Source organism: Trematomus bernacchii, unplaced genomic scaffold (assembly GCF_902827165.1).
Source record: "Trematomus bernacchii unplaced genomic scaffold, fTreBer1.1, whole genome shotgun sequence".
Classification (NCBI taxonomy): Eukaryota; Metazoa; Chordata; class Actinopteri; order Perciformes; family Nototheniidae; genus Trematomus; species Trematomus bernacchii.
The window spans coordinates 3,832,559-3,851,192 of record NW_022987668.1 but is presented as its reverse complement, the minus strand read 5'-3'; the positions used below and the strand labels follow the sequence as shown (position 1 = coordinate 3,851,192).

Below are 18,634 nucleotides of genomic sequence, written 5' to 3'. Positions count from 1 at the left end.
TCGTTAGCATGCTTTCTAATCATCTACATCTCTACTTCAGTGGAGGTGGTAGTCTATGTCTATGATTCAAGTTAATAAAGAAAGTATGTCATGGATTAACGAGCACCAATCAGCCATCAGACGTCTGAACGGTCACATTCTGCAGCATCTGTGACGCTAATGAGGCCAGAGGGTGCTAACAAGAGAATACCAGTGACAACCTTGTTAGCAGGACATGAAACTCAGAAAGATATGGTGCCAAAAATGAGGTCTCTTGCAAAAGTCTATTAGACATCTAGACGATGCTGAGGAGAGAAAACTGTCACATGGTGTAGAAGTTAAGAAATCAAACCAGCGCCACTCTCCTCACATCTTAAGTGTTTAAAGTTTAAAATCTAAAAATGTTTCTTGTGTTGCATCGTGTTCTTCTGAGTTCACTGCAGATGTTGAGTCTGTCTCGTCATCGCGATGCGGCAAATAAAAAAAATGTTTTGTTGCAAGGCAAGGCAAGTTTATTTATAAAGCACCTTTCAGCACAAGGCAATTCAAAGTGCTTTACAAAAATGAAAGACATTAAGAGCATTAAGAAACATAAAATGGCATTACAAAACACTCATTTAAAAGCAAAGATAATAAAACATGAATAACAAAGTTAATTAAAGTGACAGTGCAGTGTGAGATACACACATCTGAAATGTTTAGCTCTGACTCTCAATCATTGCTCACTTTTTAGCAGAAATAGTTTTCTATGACCTCACTTTCTTTCTACTTTCTTATTTAACTTATCCGTTAGTTATTTCAAGTGTTTCATGCTAAACGAACCCCCCTTTGGAAAATGTTAATCTGCCACCCAATAGAGAGGTGCAGGGATGACGTGTTTACCCGGAAGTAAGCTGCGCATGGGTTCCCTCGACAAAAAAACCCCGATGGGATTTCTCCATCGGATTTTGGACACCGCTCCTCCGCTCACTTCACTGGCTTCCAGTAACTGCTAGAATCCACTTCAAGACACTGGTGCTTGCGTACTATGCTGTGAATGGATCTGGCCCTTCCTACATCCAGGACATGGTTAAACTGTACACCCCAGCACGTGCACTCCGCTCTGAATCGGCCAAACGGCTCGTTGCACCAGCACTGCGAGGGGGACCCAAGTTCCCATCAGCAAAAACACGTGGGTTTGCTATCCTGGCTCCAAAATGGTGGAATGAGCTCCCCATTGACATCAGGACAGCAGAAAGCTTACACATCTTCCAGCGCAGACTGAAAACTCATCTCTTTCGACTCCACTTTGAGCAATAAAATGACTAACGAAGCACTTATATACTAATAAAGGACTGGCTTATCTAAAGATAGTTGAGTAGCACTTGAAATGGTTTGGTTCTATGAAACCTGATGTACTTATATGATTCTGTCTTCTTCAAGTTTGTATCTTCTTGGTCGAATGCACTTATTGTAAGTCGCTTTGGATAAAAGCGTCAGCTAAATGCAATGTAATGTAATTTTGGAAAATAGCTCGAAATAAGGTCTGTGGAAACCGAACCTGTTTGATAAATGCACATTTTGTTCAGCCGGATAATCTCCACATGTCTACCCTACTTTTATAATTTTCGAATCATAAATCTAATGGCCAGAAGCAAAATGCTAACGTTATGCCATAAAGCAACTACAGCCGAGTACAGCAGCACGACTTCAACGTCACGCCAACTTAAGATCCATATTCAAACACACAGATTCTAAATTGTACAAGTTGAAGCGTTTGTTTGAACAGTTTGCAGGAGGCAGGTACTTGCTTTCAAGCAGAACAGGGCAAACAAACTTAGAGGGAGTGTTTACGTGTTCGGCGTAATGACGTACAACGTCCTCGACAACTTCTGTAGTCCTATTCAGCCACTTGGTAACAACCATCGTTTTTCAGACACGTCAACTCTTCAGAAATCACCAGTGGGGTCACTGCTGATGGATTTAATGTCGTAGAACATAACGTGATCCGTCTCTTCAATGTGTCTCAACCACAGACCTTATTTCCAGCTATTTTCCAAAATCCTATGGAGAAATCCCATTGGCTCTGAGACGAGGGTAAAATGCTAACTCACTTCGGGGTTTTAGGACTTGTCACTGCACCACTGTATATTCTGAAAATTCAACGGATCCTGGCCATATTTGTGTAGCATATAAAATGAATTTGCTCCCAGACATTCATGTGGTTTGCTAGTTTTGCCTCATCGCATCCAGGGTCTCTCCAGAGAATAGGGTGAACATGGAAACAGTTAAAAGGGTGAACTTGGGACTTATATAGGACCACTTTAGTGCTGATTTAGAAATGCTGTCATGACGGTTTGCAAAGGGAAGGAGAAGGGACGGAGGAAGGATCATTGTGGATGAGAAAGAGATTCAAAGGGACGGCAAAGCAGTAAAGAGAAAGATATACAGCAGTAGTATAAAAGGAATGGATTTCTGAACTAAGCGAAGGACATGTGGTAAATCTCGTCAGAAAATCATCATAGTGACTTATTCACTGTGTTTTGTTCTGTAAAAAGGGTCTTATGTGCTGTTTTTGTGATTCTCCATCTCTACATGTTTTAATTCCCCATTTGATCCGAATATTTCTTTATTTAAATGTACTGAAACGTAATTGCATAGATTACTGATAAACGTTCCAACTGATGAACTCAGTGCTTATTAATGATTATGACTTCTCTGCCTAACGATGATAAAACGTATGAAATGGATCAGACTCAGAGAGATCGGATGATATGCAAACGATGTGCATGTATACATTACTACAAAGGCTGTTATCACAAAGTCAATTTCATATATTTCAATTAGCTTAAGGCTTTGAAATAACTCATATTCTCATGTCCTGGGAAAAGCTGCTGTAAGCGAGATTTGGAGTTATTGCATTTGTCTGAATCGCTCTCAAAACATGGCGTTATCAACTTAGAAGAAATGTCTACATGAGAAGCTAAACCAAATGTTTCTCTTCTCAAATTGTATCATTCCTATCATTTCTGGGAAACCTTTAAGTGTGAAAACATCCAATAATGTAATAAAACAGCAATGGACAAAGAGAGGAATATGTTTTTGCTTCTTCACATTTGTTTAAAACTATAACGACAACTTTTTGTTACTCTCACCTCACGTGGGGAAACTTTTAAATGACATGAATGCGTTGTAAGGGACCAGTTGATACCACATACGTTCCCATTAACATTGTAAGTTTTTCTCAACTTCTCGGACAGTGAAATAGCTAATAGACACTGTCATAATCAGTGAGGAAGTGTACCGTGTTACAGCAGCGAAGGTACAGTGCAAACAAAAGCCTAAGTAGGTTCAAATGTGGAGAATTTTTTTTATATTTTTCAAAAGTGAGTTTGAGCCAGTAACGTCAGCACATTGTAAGTAAATATGCAAAAATGTGGAGCTAAAACAAATCTTTCTCTTCACAAAATTGTTTGATTTCAATAATTTGGGGGATTTTCTTTAAGTGTATATATAGCCAAAAATGTGGTGGGCAGTGAAAAAGCTAATATACCTACATATCTTAATCAGGATCAGGATCAGAAATCCTTTATTCGTCCGCTCAGTGAGGAAATGTACGGCATCTTTTAGCATTGGGAAAAAGCGCTATACAAATCTTATGTATTATTATTATTACAGTAGCAGAGGTACAGTGCAAATGAAAAGTCTAAGTAAGTACAAATGTGGAGAAAAATAGGTAGTAATATTTACATAAAGTGAGTTTGAGCTAGTAACGTTAGCAAATTGTAATTGCACAAATTGCACATAAGTGTAGAATATATTGCACATGATCAGAGGCATTTCACAACAGTTTTTATATGTACAGGTAGAGGTATTGCACAACTGTTAAAGTCTGTTTTGTGTTGGTGGTCTAACGGGGGATGTGGTTAAGGTTAAGGTTAGTTTATTTATAAAAGCAGATTTCAGATACAACGGCAGTTCAAAGTGCTGTAAGTTATAGGGTCTTTGCAACAGTACTGTGCATTTATAAAGCCGAAATGGTTATTTTACATATTGCTATTTTGAGCAGATACATTTGACAATAATACAATCATAAATACATTCACAGCAGTCTTTCAAAGCTATCTCTGTTTTCTTCTTTAGCTTTTTAGCCGTCATTCGTGAAATCTTGACCTCAGTGACGTTGCCACCATTGCTAGAAGATTTTACTTTATCAACATGCAGCCGCCCTCTCCTCTCCACACAGTGCAATGTTCCTGAATCCCTGAAAGCAAGAATGATTTTGAAGCAGAAATAGATGTAACTAGACTCTGACAATCAACTGAATCAAGGCAGAAAGGCCTCGAGGGTCTCAGCATCTGAGAAAGAAATGTGTGAATATACCGTGCTTAAGAAAAAGGAAAGGTTTTATCTTTATCTGGGAACACTTTGTGTTGTATGAAATGACAACATCTCCAACACCATCGTTTCAGTTGTAATGTATCTGACACGTTGACGGTAATAAAACCTTGTTGTTGTTGTTTGTTTCCCGCAGTATTTCAAACGCTCCTCCCAGTCTCGCCAGGGAACCGTTTCTGAGTCCAGCTTTGCACACGGCACCAATATCTCCAGCTCCAGAGGCGCGGCCAAACATCCCAGGTAAGACATTAAATCACAGCAGAGAGCGCAAAGTACACACTTCCTTTACTCAAGTAGAAGTACAGACACTCGTGTTTAAAAATACTCTGGTAAAAGTAGAAGTACTGACTAAACTTCTTTACTCAAGTAAAAGTAAAGAGGGCTTTGAAATGTACTTCAGTAAAAAGTACCCATAACTAGCAGCTGTTTTAAAGAGTACCTGACCTCCCTTTATATTAATAGAACAATAATGTCATTGTTAGCTAATGAATGTTTCCATGCTGAACAACGGCAACATGACAACGTTTTCATTGGTCCCTCTTCTTTAGAGAAGACCAGGAAATGATGGATACACGGATCGTGTTCAAATCAATAGGCACGCAATGACTCTAAATAATAATGATCACGCCACCAAACACACATTCAAACTAAAGGAACCAGCCTGTTTGGAAAATGTGAGAAGTAGAAAGTACAGGTATTTGTGTTCAACATGTAAGAAGTAGAAAGTACAGGTATTTGGGTTCAACATGTAAGAAGTAGAAAGTACAGGTATTTGGGTTCAACATGTAAGAAGTAGAAAGTACAGGTATTTGTGTTCAACATGTAAGAAGTAGAAAGTACAGGTATTTGTGTTCAAAATGTAAGAAGTAGAAAGTACAGGTATTTGGGTTCAACATGTAAGAAGTAGAAAGTACAGGTATTTGGGTTCAACATGGAAGAAGTAGAAAGTACAGGTATTTGGGTTCAACATGTAAGAAGTAGAAAGTACAGGTATTTGTGTTCAAAATGTAAGAAGTAGAAAGTACAGGTATTTGGGTTCAACATGGAAGAAGTAGAAAGTACAGGTATTTGTGTTCAAAATGTAAGAAGTAGAAAGTACAGGTATTTGTGTTCAAAATGTAAGAAGTAGAAAGTACAGGTATTTCTGTTCAACATGTAAGAAGTAGAAAGTACAGGTATTTGTGTTCAAAATGTAAGAAGTAGAAAGTACAGGTATTTGTGTTCAAAATGTAAGAAGTAGAAAGTACAGGTATTTGTGTTCAACATGTAAGAAGTAGAAAGTACAGGTATTTGTGTTCAAAATGTAAGAAGTCAAAGTGAAAAGTCGTCAGAAAAACAAGTAGTGGAGTAAAGTACTGATACCAGAAAAATGTACTTAAGTACAGTAACGAAGTATTTGTACTTCCCACCTCTGCATGCAGGTGTAATATCACACCGGAGATAAAGACACCCCCTCCGTTCACTGCAGGAAAACAACAATAATACAAATTAAACAAACAAAAGGCAACTTCAGTGTCCTCTCCTGTAATGAGCAGGGACGCAGTGAAGAGAGAAATTGAATTATCCACATTACAGAGCAGCCAGAGCTAATTGCTAATTTACGGAAGAATGATAGTAATTATAATTAAAGCTCTAAACATGTTAATAAGCATATCTATAGCAGTGAGGAGGAGATGAGGCGGAGATAATATGGGAAGCACATGTGCGAGGATTTTCATTTACGAGCCAGCGCTGGGATGTAAAGCCTAGGCTGATTTCTTTATTCTCACATTGCTCAGTGGTGTGTGAGAGCGCTGGCATGTTCATCAGGAGCAACACACACACACACACACACACACACACACACACACACACACACACACACACACACACACACACACACACACACACACACACACACACACTCTCTAACACACACTCTCCAACACACACACTACTTCTGACAGAGTTGGAATTTACATCTCTGCCAAGGATGGATTTTTGTGTTACAATACAAACATTTTCGACAATCTGAGGCAAAGAGGAGAGAGCTGCTGTACTTCTTTAATATTCATTTTCATGGTTTTATACTCTGCCCCAGGTTTTAGTGTTTTACTGTGTGAGAAATAGCGAAAAGACAGCCTTTATCATGAAGAAAAACCTTTATTAAATCTTTGACAATGTAGCGGGGAAATCAGAAAAGTAGTCGATGTCGTGTTAGCTACTTTGAGAGCATAAACACTTTACTAAAGTTACCTAGAAAACGTAGTTTATAACCTGCTTAGTTATAAAAACATTCAAATTGACAATGCACATGTGAAACAAAACTATGAAAAAATCATGCAATTAAAAAATGCCTCTGAATTTAGTGTATTTAAAGTGCTTATCTGTTTAAAGGACATACTTCCAGCAAAGTCATAAAATACCACAAGTTAAATATGTACTCATTTTAGACTGATTCATTCACTTTCATTGTCCTGTTACCACTTAAAAAGTCAGGTAAACGTGCACATTTTTACACAGAATAAACGCTATAAAAACTGGTCTGACTTACTTGTTCATTATAAGAAAGAATGTCAGGGTTGGTCAAAGTGGGTTGAATTAAAGTAGACAAAATCAATAAACTCTTCCACACATGCACTGGAAAAAATGCTGCTCCAAAATCAAGTAAAAGAATAATGAAAACAAGGTGTTTTCGCTTGTAATCAGTCAAACGATCTGCCAATAGAACAAGTGAACATTTGCTTGGTAAGATTTCTTGAAATAAGACGGGATATTTAGATAAAGGAGATCTTGTGATTAGCTGGGAGAACTTATTTTGAACTATATCTTACCAGGAACAGTAAATGTTGTTACAAAATAGTTTTCAGTTTTCTGATGTTAGTTGGTGATTTTCCAATAAGAATTGTTGGTAACACTTTAGATTAAAGGTGGGGTAGGTCATTTTGAGAAACCAGCTTGAGTGCGCTAGAATTTGAAAATACACAACCGGAAAAAATCTGCCACTTCCTTACAGAGCCCCTCCTCCAACACACACGAACGCGCACATGACCAATGAGGGCACGAGATAAGTTTGTGCCCCGATGGAAGGCTGACAGGCAGGTAGGCCATCCAGTTATTTTAGCCGGGCCGGCTCAGATGATTGGTCGTGCTTTTTACAGTATTACGGCTTCCACAGATGACATTTTTTTATGGATTTATTGTCAAAGCATTTCATATATTCATTGCTATCGGGATGTTAAGAGCATTCCATGGAATATAACAAAAAGTGTTTCTGAAATAAATTACATACCCCACCTTTAAGGTACACTTGTTCACCATCAACTAGTTGTTCATTAAGATAGAGACAAACTACTAGCTTATTGGTTATGAACAAGACTTCACTTTAAAATAGGGAACATATTCTTAGATATAAATACCTAATTTTGAGTTATTTTGACACAATTAACACTTTAGTTTCATGTCTTGTTACATAAGAATAGATCATATTTGTTAGGTGTTATTATGGGAGAATTACTATTCTTGTGGTACTACTGCCTTATTAGGCCCATATTGAGCATATTAAGACCCAAACTCATGTACTTGCAATAAATAAGCACTAATTAGAGGGTTATTGAGGAAAAACTCTCAACTAATGGCTTATTACTTGTAGAATATGGTCATGCAGAATAAGGCATTAATAAGTGTTTTATAATGACTAATAAAGAGCCAATATACTGCTAATATGCATGTTAATTAACAACTAGTTGATGGTTAATTTGTGTACCTTAATATAAAGTGTTACCATTTCATTTAAGATACAAAATAAGATGTTTTCAAGAGTCTTGAAGATGCATTGTCTAAAAACAAGACCCTCTATCTCACTGCATTGTAACCTCTTCAGTTATTAGGTCTTATATCGACATATTCTGACTAGAAATTAGACGAATATACTTGCAAGATTTTTTACAGTGCGAGAACAATTAAGAGCTTTTTCAACACTAAAGCATGTAAACATGTCACAGTAGAGGCGCAAAATACAAATGTGAACCTAAAAGTAAGCATTATATGTCCTCTTTAAATTACTACTTAAATTAGTTCACTTCTCTCTTTTTTTGACTTCACACTCCTTCAGTGCGGTCCAGTTAGAGACTTTCACACCTCAGTACACTCGTGGTTTTCTTCCTCTCCTGCTTAACAACCTCTCTGCACAAGCCGAGGGTTAATCAGGTTTTTTCAGAAGGATCCAGGCGGTATTTGAGCAGAGATTTTCTCAGACAAAGTAGAAACACTATGAGACGACCTTCAAAACCACAACATTCACTCCTCTAACCTTTGGGCTAAAGTCGTGCCAGACGTTTTCCCCTCCTTCTCTTTCCTTTTCGCTCTCTCAGTGAAGAGTGAGTCGATCACAGGATTACTTGGCTGGCAGTGCTCTAACCACAAATGTTTTTCTTAGTGGGTTTATTTGTTTGCAATCACATCAGCTTATAGGCAGAGACTTGGACACTATTGTCGGGCAGTTCTGGGACACCACAGTTCAACAAAAAAGGCAAAAATAAACTTACCAAGGCTAATTCTGTGTCTCGGAAATATCTCGTTTGAATGTGTTTATAGAAAACTCTGCCAACACTATTACAGAAAGCACGGCTCAGTTGTTGTGGCTAAGAATCAACATTTTAAAAGCGAATCTCTCCTCTAAAGCAGCGGTGTTAAATAAGAATGAGTGCCTGGAGAGGACATTTGCTACTTTGGTAAAGCAAGTCGAAATGTACTTATGTATTTTCTGGCTGCAAAATCTCTTTTGACAGATTGGATGGAAGCAAAGAGGACATGCATATACTGTAACTTCATGCTTTCAGAGTATTGTAATGCAACATACTTTTCTAAGAGAGAAAAATCACACTTTTCCTTGAAAGATGTGTAACTAACCAGATGTAGTTTTGTAGACCTTTTTCTACTGCAGGATATATTCCAGTAACCTTTGGGAAAATTCAGAAACTATGATCCTAGGAGGAACTAATGTCCTATTATCATTCTTGATTTCAGAGCAGGGAAGTAACTAAGTACATTTACTCAAGTACTGTAACATTTTGAGGTACTGAGTATTTCAATTTGATGCTACTCTGTACTTATACTCCATTACATGTATTTAATACCTTTAGTTACTTCACAGATGTGGATGAATGATGTGAAATATAATCAAGTGTTAAATCAGACTTTAGTTCCACCTGGAGTAAATCCACAAGCTACCCTGCAGTATACAAAGTCATTCAAACTAGCTGCACCTTTACCAGCTTTGAGAACACTTTCATGATCAATCATTATAAAACATATCATATATATTATTCTGAAATGGACCAATCTGCACAACGACTACTTTTACTGTCGCTACTTTCACTATATTTTGATGAGAATACTTTTCTACTTTTACTTGAGGAACATTTTGAATGCAGGACTTTTACTGTAACAGAGTATTCCTACACTCTGGTACTTCTACTTTTACTCAAGTACAAGATCTGAGTACTTCTACTTTTACTCAAGAACAAGATCTGAGTACTTCTACTTGTACTCAAGTACAAGATCTGAGTACTTCTACTTTTACTACAAGATCTGAGTACTTCTACTTTTACTCAAGAACAAGATCTGAGTACTTCTACTTTTACTCAAGTACAAGATCTGAGTACTTCTACTTTTACTCAAGTACAAGATCTGAGTACTTTTGCAAAGAAAACCAGAAAGGTGCCAATAGTGTACAAAACACCTGGTTGCAGATGAGTTTCATAAATGTAGTTCAATCCAGATTTGTAACTGTGGTTTTATGTTGATACAAACTAGTTTGATTATTTTTCACTGATTACAAAATGTCTTTAATCCAAAACAGAGCAACAGAAAAGCTTACCTCAACCTGATTTGCACAGATTAATTCTAAAAAATATCAATCTAAAAAAGGAGGACTGTCAGTCCCCAATGAAAAAAGATAAATAGAACTAATCCAAATTGCGGTTTTCATCCAAACAGAACCACCAACAGTGGCAACTCCATGATGCAAAACCAATTAACAAACAGAAAGATTAGCAACAATCAATCTATACAATCTGCCTGCAGCTACATGTGACCTGAGCTGCTAATGAACCCACTCAAATCCAATCAATTATTACACAAATCTCCATATGGACAGCCACATATTCCAAAAGTGAAACACCTAACAAGATATTCTATCAGATAATCAGAAACAGGTTTATTACCAAGTAGGTTGATACGTATGAGGAATTTGACTTGGTGTCGTGGTGCATACATAAAAGTACAAAAAAAATAAAGAAAAACACAGATAGCAAACTATTTTAAGAACACGATAATAACATTACAAAAAAATAAGAAAAAAGATAGCGAAATAGAAAATAAAGCAGTAATTTACATTGAAATAGAGTGCAATAAAATAGAAAATATGTGCAGTATGCAAACCAGATATTGTCTGGTAATAGTATGATAAACCATAATATATGTTTTGGCTTCTTCTCTGTATTCCTAGAAGTGGTTCCCTGTCTCACAGCCCGGATCAGAGAACCCGGGCCTCCCATTGGTCGGCTCCACGCAGGACCCCGCCCATCCCGAGGGGAAGGCTGAATCCGATTGGAGGATCCAAGTATTCAGGCCCCGCCTACCAACATCTCCAGGAAGTGGACTCTTCTGAGAGGGAGGCTGAGGCTCAGAGAGGGTGAGGGAACGTACTGAAGGGTAGATTACAATGTGTTTAATTGTGCCAGTTTTTAATGTATTATAATAGTTTCTTTTATTTGCATATTGACTAGAGATGGCAAAAGTACACACATCCTTTACTCAAGTAGAAGTACAGATACTCGTGTTTAAAAATACTCTGGTAAAAGTAGAAGTACTGACTGATCTTCTTTACTCAAGTCAAAGTAAAGAGGGCTTTGAAATGTACTTCAGTAAAAAGTACCCATAACTAGCAGCTGTTTTAAAGAGTACCTGACCTCCCTTTATATTAATAGAACAATAATGTCATTGTTAGCAAATGAATGTTTCCATGCTGAACAACGGCAACATGACAACGTTTTCATTGGTCCCTCTTCTTTAGAGAAGACCAGGAAATGATGGATACACGGATCGTGTTCAAATCAATAGGCACGCAATGACTCTAAATAATAATGATCACGCCACCAAACACACATTCAAACTAAAGGAACCAGCCTGTTTGGGAAATGTGAGAAGTAGAAAGTACAGGTATTTGTGTTCAACATGTAAGAAGTAGAAAGTACAGGTATTTGGGTTCAACATGTAAGAAGTAGAAAGTACAGGTATTTGTGTTCAACATGTAAGAAGTAGAAAGTACAGGTATTTGTGTTCAACATGTAAGAAGTAGAAAGTACAGGTATTTGTGTTCAAAGTGTAAGAAGTAGAAAGTACAGGTATTTGGGTTCAAAGTGTAAGAAGTAGAAAGTACAGGTATTTGTGTTCAACATGTAAGAAGTAGAAAGTACAGGTATTTGGGTTCAAAATGTAAGAAGTAGAAAGTACAGGTATTTGTGTTCAAAATGTAAGAAGTCAAAGTAAAAAGTCGTCAGGAAAATAAGTAGTGGAGTAAAGTACTGATACCAGAACAATGTACTTAAGTACAGTAACTCTATTGAGTGGTTAATGTGCCGTTTCATTTGTGTTTTACAGCTGTATTCGTCTGCCCTTATCGTTTTGTGTTCATTTGTTGAAACTTTGTTCATGCTGCCCTCTTGGCCAGGTCGCTCTTGAAAAATATATTTTAATCTCAATGAGACTTTTACCTGGTTAAATAAAGGAGATATATATTTAACTTGAAATGATTGACACAACTTCATCATAAAAATAGAAATCTAGTTTTGACGAATAGTCCGCTGAAGCTTTCTGTGTTTGCCGGCTCTTGCAATGCAGACAGACCAAGACTGGTTTAGATGGAATTACAGCTTAAGAATCAAGAGTATTTTAAAGGTTTTATCCCGTCTTTCTTCCCTTTGCTGTATATCCTCCATGTGCTGAGTCATTTCAATGAAAGCCACTAACTGAAAAATGCAGTGGACAGAGCTTTGGATTTCATTTCAGGAGTGGATATTTCAAAGGCAATTCTGTGATTGTCTTTTAACAAAAAAAAATATATATAGTGCATTTCTTTCTCTCTTTTTTTTCAACCTTCTTTAATCCCCAAACCCCCATCCCTTTGTTTCCAATCTGCTGAGCGAAGATAAAAACAAGGTCACGTTATGTAGTGGTCTGCAGCACAGTGGCACGAGTTCAAAGGAACGGGTGCTCGTGCTTTTTAAGGACACGATGCACATCCAGATTCTTCTCTCTGTCGTTTCCCTGTCCGACATCGTGTCAAGCCTGAGCTAAATCATGACTCTCGGCTTTTCAATGCCATGCAAAAGTCCCCGTTTAAATCTTAGCATCTAAATATCATCAGGAAAAAGCCAAGGGAAATGCAAATGATCAGTGTGAGCGATTAGTAAGAAATGTATTTGGTGTGGAAGGTGTCGTGTGTTTACCCTTCTTTTGTTGGTGTGTGTTGTACGGTTGAAGTAGTCCCTGTTTAAATCTAGGCATCTAAATATTATCAGGAAAAACATTTGCATTTCCCTTGGCTGCAATGTAAATGCAAAATGATCAGTGTGAGCGATTAGCAAGAAATGTATTTGGTGTGAAAGGTGTCTTCTTTTTTGGTGTGTTGTGAGTCCGTTTTTTTACCCACCTGGACTAGAAAGCCTCTCTTCAGGCGCTCAGGTCCCGGCGGTCCTGGCTGGGGATAAATCTCCACATGACCTACATGCATACTAATAGAAAGAGGACGAGCAGGAAGCTATGGCTGGGCAAAAAAAGAAAAGAAACTCCCACATACTATAGAGTCAGAATGCTAGACGTGTTTATAGGCATTTAGTGAGTTCAGTGGTTTGCACACGGAGGCAGAATCCGATTCCCTTTTAGCCTCAATCTTATTAAGTTTCCTCTGGTTACACTAAATATTCAGGACATTAATACATAAACCAACAACGTTTTCTTATGTAAAGATATAGTAGCGACTGAGGAGTAACCACCCTCCGTTTTCTTCAAACACTGTTAGCCATTTTTTGCATTTTTAGCCCCGTTAGCTGGTTAGCTTCACAATGTTGACAGCCATTTAAAGTCAGTCCCTCTTTTCTGTGTTTAGAAATGTAGAATCACGCTCCTTTGTCTAACCTAAATGTCACTCCTGAGGGCCACTTGAGCTTGTTAAGTGTGCATCTCCTCAACGAAAGAGCTCTTCTCAAGCTTCCCAAGTGTCCTCTGTTCGCCCAAGTGTCCATATGATAAGTCCAAAATGTCTTGTTGTTTAGTCTGAGTGCTCACTGGTCAGGTGTCCTCCAGACTGGCCTGATGTCTTTGGTTTAACCCGACTGCTTTCTGGTCAGTCCAAGCGCTTTCTGGTAAACAAAAATATCTTCTGCTCAGGTTCAGGATCCTTTGGTTGGACCAGGTATGTTTTACTAGGACTTGTCCTTACTTTTGGTCAAATAGTGTTGTTCTCTGGTCATCAAAGTTACTCTCTGGTCAGCCAACATGTCTTCTGATAGCTAGAAGAGTCCTCAGCTGCCCAAATGCTGCTATACAGTGTATTTGCATTTCATAGCACATCATAAAAATTCCCCTTTTTATAAAATAAAGCATTCATGAACAGCTGCTGCACATTTTAGCTCATGACGAACAAATGGAGAGGTTTTGTTAAATGGCAAGAGGTCATGCTCCTTTTAAAAAGTCCCTTGCACACCTACTCACTCATTCCCTAATGCACGATTTCAGGATCCTTTGGTTGGACCAGATATGTTTTACTTGGTCCATATGTCCTCTGGTCAAATAGCGTTGTTCTCCGGTCAATGGAAGTTACTCTCTGGGGAGCCAACATGTCACTGGAGTGTCCTTTGCTGCCCAAATGCTGCCATACACTGTGTTTGCATGTCATAGCACAGAAATAAAATTGATAAAAGGCATTCATGAACAGCTGCTGCACATTTTAGCTCATGACGAACCAATGGAGAGGTTTTGCTAAATGGCAAGAGGTCATGCTCCTTTTGAAAAGTCCCTTGCACACCTACTCACTCATTCCCTAATGCACGATTTCACATAACGGCAGATAAACAGGCGGACACCCTTTCACATAGCATGGTAGTCTGAGTTGCCATGGTGATACTTGGCCATGACTGCATAGAAAGTGAGGGAGAGCTGCAGAGAGACGGAGAAAAATTGAGAAAACGGAGAGAGACAAGCAGTTTGAATCCATTCTGACACAGAAGGAAAGTGTTAGTAAGTATAGTAAGAGAAGAAAGAAACGGCGGCAGTGAAAGGAAGTGATAGAGCAGTGTGCAGATAGCACATGACAGTTAGAAAACGGCTTTAAAAGAAAGGTCGCCCGCTCTATTCGCTGCCTGTTAGAGAAGCCTTGAGTTATCTCAACAAAATGGCTGACAGGGAGACAGAATGTCCTGTGTTGTTACTTCTATTTTAAGATAAAGCTGTCTCCAAAATGGCTGATGGAGGCACTGCACGCATTTCTGTATTTTTCCTCCACTGTTTGCAGTATCTCTACAGAAACATACATTTTCTCCCTCGCTCATTTTTGCGATACCGCGCAGCCTTCAGTAAGACAATCAGTGAAACAACTGAGACGTTGACTTTTAATTAAATGTGTAATGTCAACAAATCTCACATAACTGTATTATTAGTTGAGTCAATAATATTAAGTTGAACGTAGGCGTACATGTCAATATGTATGTGTAGTTCCGTCTAATCCAAAAATGTATATATCAAGAGGTAGCAATAAGCTTGGTCAAATATGTCTCAGGAACAGGGGCGGACTGGCCATCGGGACGTTCGGGACAGATCCTGATGGGCCGGTCGGACGATGTGATGACTAGCGGTATTTACTTGTCACTAGGTATTTGTTTGTCCTTTATTTTATTTATCCGCACATTGGTTACACATGTAACAGAAAACATAAAGGACACATACAACATAATGACAGGGGTACCATTTACAAACGTATTCACAAAGACAGGTACCAGGAGTATCAAATATCAATTCATCAATCTGTGCTTTAAAATGATGCCAAAAATGCGTGTTCCAAGCTAGAGGAGCTGCGCACATAAAAGTGTTAAAACAGTCCTAGCACTTGGCACATGTAATAAAAACACATCCTGGGATCTTAGGCAATAGCTACTTGCCACTCTCTGTGAGATCAGAGAGCAGATATAAGTTGGTAGTTTACCCAGCATGGCTTTATAGATAAACATGTACCAATGACTGAGTCTCCGAACAGTAAGTGAAGGCAGACCTGCCCTGGCATACAGGGTACAGTGATGAGTTAATACTTTACAGTTTGTCACAAATCTCAGAGCACTGTGATAGGCAACATCTAACTTGATCAGGTAATGGGCAGGTGCATTCATATATATCAGATCACCATAGTCCAGCACAGGTAAAAAGGTCACAGTGACTAGCCTTTTCCTGGCCTTGTTCCTGTAAAAGAAACCTAGCTTCACCCTTAGCTTTCTAAACAGATTATACCTTGCACACACGCTCTGTGTAAAACCCCTCCAGCTGCTCCCCTGTCGCTCCAGGGTTTATATTTGAACTGTGCTTCATAGATTTGTGCAATCTGATTGTGTTTCAACACATCAAAAGAGAGATTTGTCTGTGAATGTTATCTCGGGAATTAGCACCCTCGCATCATCTTCTCTTATCGCTGCCGGGATCCTTCTCTGTGGTCAAGCTAAATCTCCACTCTGGTTTTTTTGTGGCGAGGAAACAAATAACTGCGGCGATAAAAGGACGAAGTGATTTCCTTTGAGTCACCAGAAAAAACCCACCTTCTCCTCCCATTGCTATTGATGGAGAGGGCGTGAGATGAGGTATTACAAGGATTTTTGTCATGGCAGAAAAAGATAGCCTTTGCGGAGGATTATGAGTTATTACACAAAGATAATGAGGCTCTGCTGGAGAATGCAGCTGGATTTGGACTGTGATAACACTGAAGGGCACGGTCAGTCTTAGAGAGAGAGAGATTATGTCTGGGCTCTGTGAAGTTATGACAGGATACAGATCAGAGACTTGTAATGTGGCTTAACTCGACCTAAATACAGATAACACACCATCAGAGGGAAACTGTGACAGAACAAAAAGTAGCTGGAACACCATCAAGGACTTTAAAAGGTGATGAGCCTCTGTACATGATAAGCTAAGGGGCGGGACATCTCTAAGCGGTTGACCAATCACAACAGAGCCGGCCAGCTAACCAATCAGAGCAGACTGGGCTCTGGTTTCAGACAGAGGGTGAAAAGAGGTGCTGCAGCACAGACAGTATGAGAAAAATAAAGAGCTTTTTGAACATTAAAGCATGGAGACATGTCCCAGTAGAGACACTACATACTGATATACACCTGAACATCAGGAGGAGAGGACTCTTTAAAGTAGAGACACTACATACTGATATACACCTGAACATCAGCAGGAGAGGACTCTTTAAAGTAGAGACACTACATACTGATATACACCTGAACATCAGCAGGAGAGGACTCTTTAAAGTAGAGACACTACATACTGATATACACCTGAACATCAGCAGGAGAGGACTCTTTAAAGTAGAGACACTACATACTGATAAACACCTGAACATCAGCAGGAGAGGACTCTTTAAAGTAGAGACACTACATACTGATATACACCTGAACATCAGCAGGAGAGGACTCTTTAAAGTAGAGACACTACATACTGATACACACCTGAACATCAGCAGGAGAGGACTCTTTAAAGTAGAGACACTACATACTGATATACACCTGAACATCAGCAGGAGAGGACTCTTTAAAGTAGAGACACTACATACTGATACACACCTGAACATCAGCAGGAGAGGACTCTTTAAAGTAGAGACACTACATACTGATATACACCTGAACATCAGCAGGAGAGGACTCTTTAAAGTAGAGACACTACATACTGATATACACCTGAACATCAGCAGGAGAGGACTCTTTAAAGTAGAGACACTACATACTGATATACACCTGAACATCAGCAGGAGAGGACTCTTTAAAGTAGAGACACTACATACTGATATACACCTGAACATCAGCAGGAGAGGACTCTTTAAAGTAGAGACACTACATACGGTACTGATAAACACCTGAAAATGTGTTTTTTATGTCCTCTTTAACATATTTAATTCAGTTGAGTTTAATGACGGCTAAGAATCAGGATGACACTAAAAGGGAAAGAAGACAGACTCAATTGAACTGATGCACAAATAGGTTGGAAAAAAATGATTTTCAGACCAATCAAATGACCCAAAATTGGAACTAAAAATCAGAAAATAAACGATCGAAATGACATCAAGCGATAACTTAATTTGTCCTTGACTGAATCTGAACTGAATTAAACTTATTTTTAACATTCTTCATTAAATCAATGATATAAAAAGTAAACTCTGGGATTTTTTGATTTTTTTGTGTGTGTGTGTGTGTGTGTGTGTGTGTGTGTGTGTGTGCATGGACTCAGATATAAAGAGATGAAAGAAAGATGTCACGGCCCATGTTCTTCCCCCTCTTCCTCCTCTGTGAGATGGCAAAGAGCGTAGATCTGTCCCTCGGTGTATTCTGCAGCGTGGGAGTAAAATAAAAAGGCGATTTAGTAGAAACTGCACTCAAAGACATAAATGACTTCTGGTGAAGTGAGGAAGTTTTCTCCTTTAAACCCTAAAGTGGTGTTCGGGTCGAAGTGACCTGTTTTAACTTTAAAAAAATAAGAGAAAAGTGAAACAAGGATGTGTTGTAAAACCTGAAACTTCATGGCCTTATCTGTAAAGAAACTGATAAAACATGATGTAATGATTTTTTCTTTTCCTTTTGCATGCTAGATTTGATAAGATTTAGATAAGACATACTTTATTAATCCCAAAATGAAATAAGTATTTGTAAAAAGTTGGCAAATTAAATACCCAAATTGTGAAATAAAGTATATTTACTTTAAAAAATAAGTAATGCATTCAATATTTGTTTTACTTTTTTGATTAGAGTCAGATATTCTTTATTCATCCCAAATTGGGAAATTAGTATGTATGTCTACTTTAAAAGATTGGAAGTACATTTCGCAAATTTAAATGAATAGATCATATTCTGAATCTAATTGAATGAAGAAGTAGAACAAGTACAAATACTAAAAGACCCCCTACACATTTATGTCCTTTTAACAATGAAAATCTGTTTTAAATTTGAAACGTGTATGAAAAGATTGTTTGATATCAAAA

The 18,634-nt window shown here is 38.2% G+C and overlaps 1 protein-coding gene across 2 annotated transcripts in view; it reads left to right on the top strand.

The window, feature by feature from the left end:
• The window catches only part of LOC117487197 (pro-neuregulin-3, membrane-bound isoform), a 474,636-nt gene that overhangs the window by 454,704 nt on the left and 1,298 nt on the right, over positions 1 to 18,634 (top strand). For both annotated transcript variants that reach the window (XM_034135858.1, XM_034135857.1), the window contains 2 exons: positions 4,493 to 4,596; positions 10,847 to 11,032. In XM_034135858.1, the coding sequence (XP_033991749.1) occupies positions 4,493 to 4,596; positions 10,847 to 11,032 (290 nt within the window). The remainder of the gene's footprint in view (positions 1 to 4,492; positions 4,597 to 10,846; positions 11,033 to 18,634) is intronic.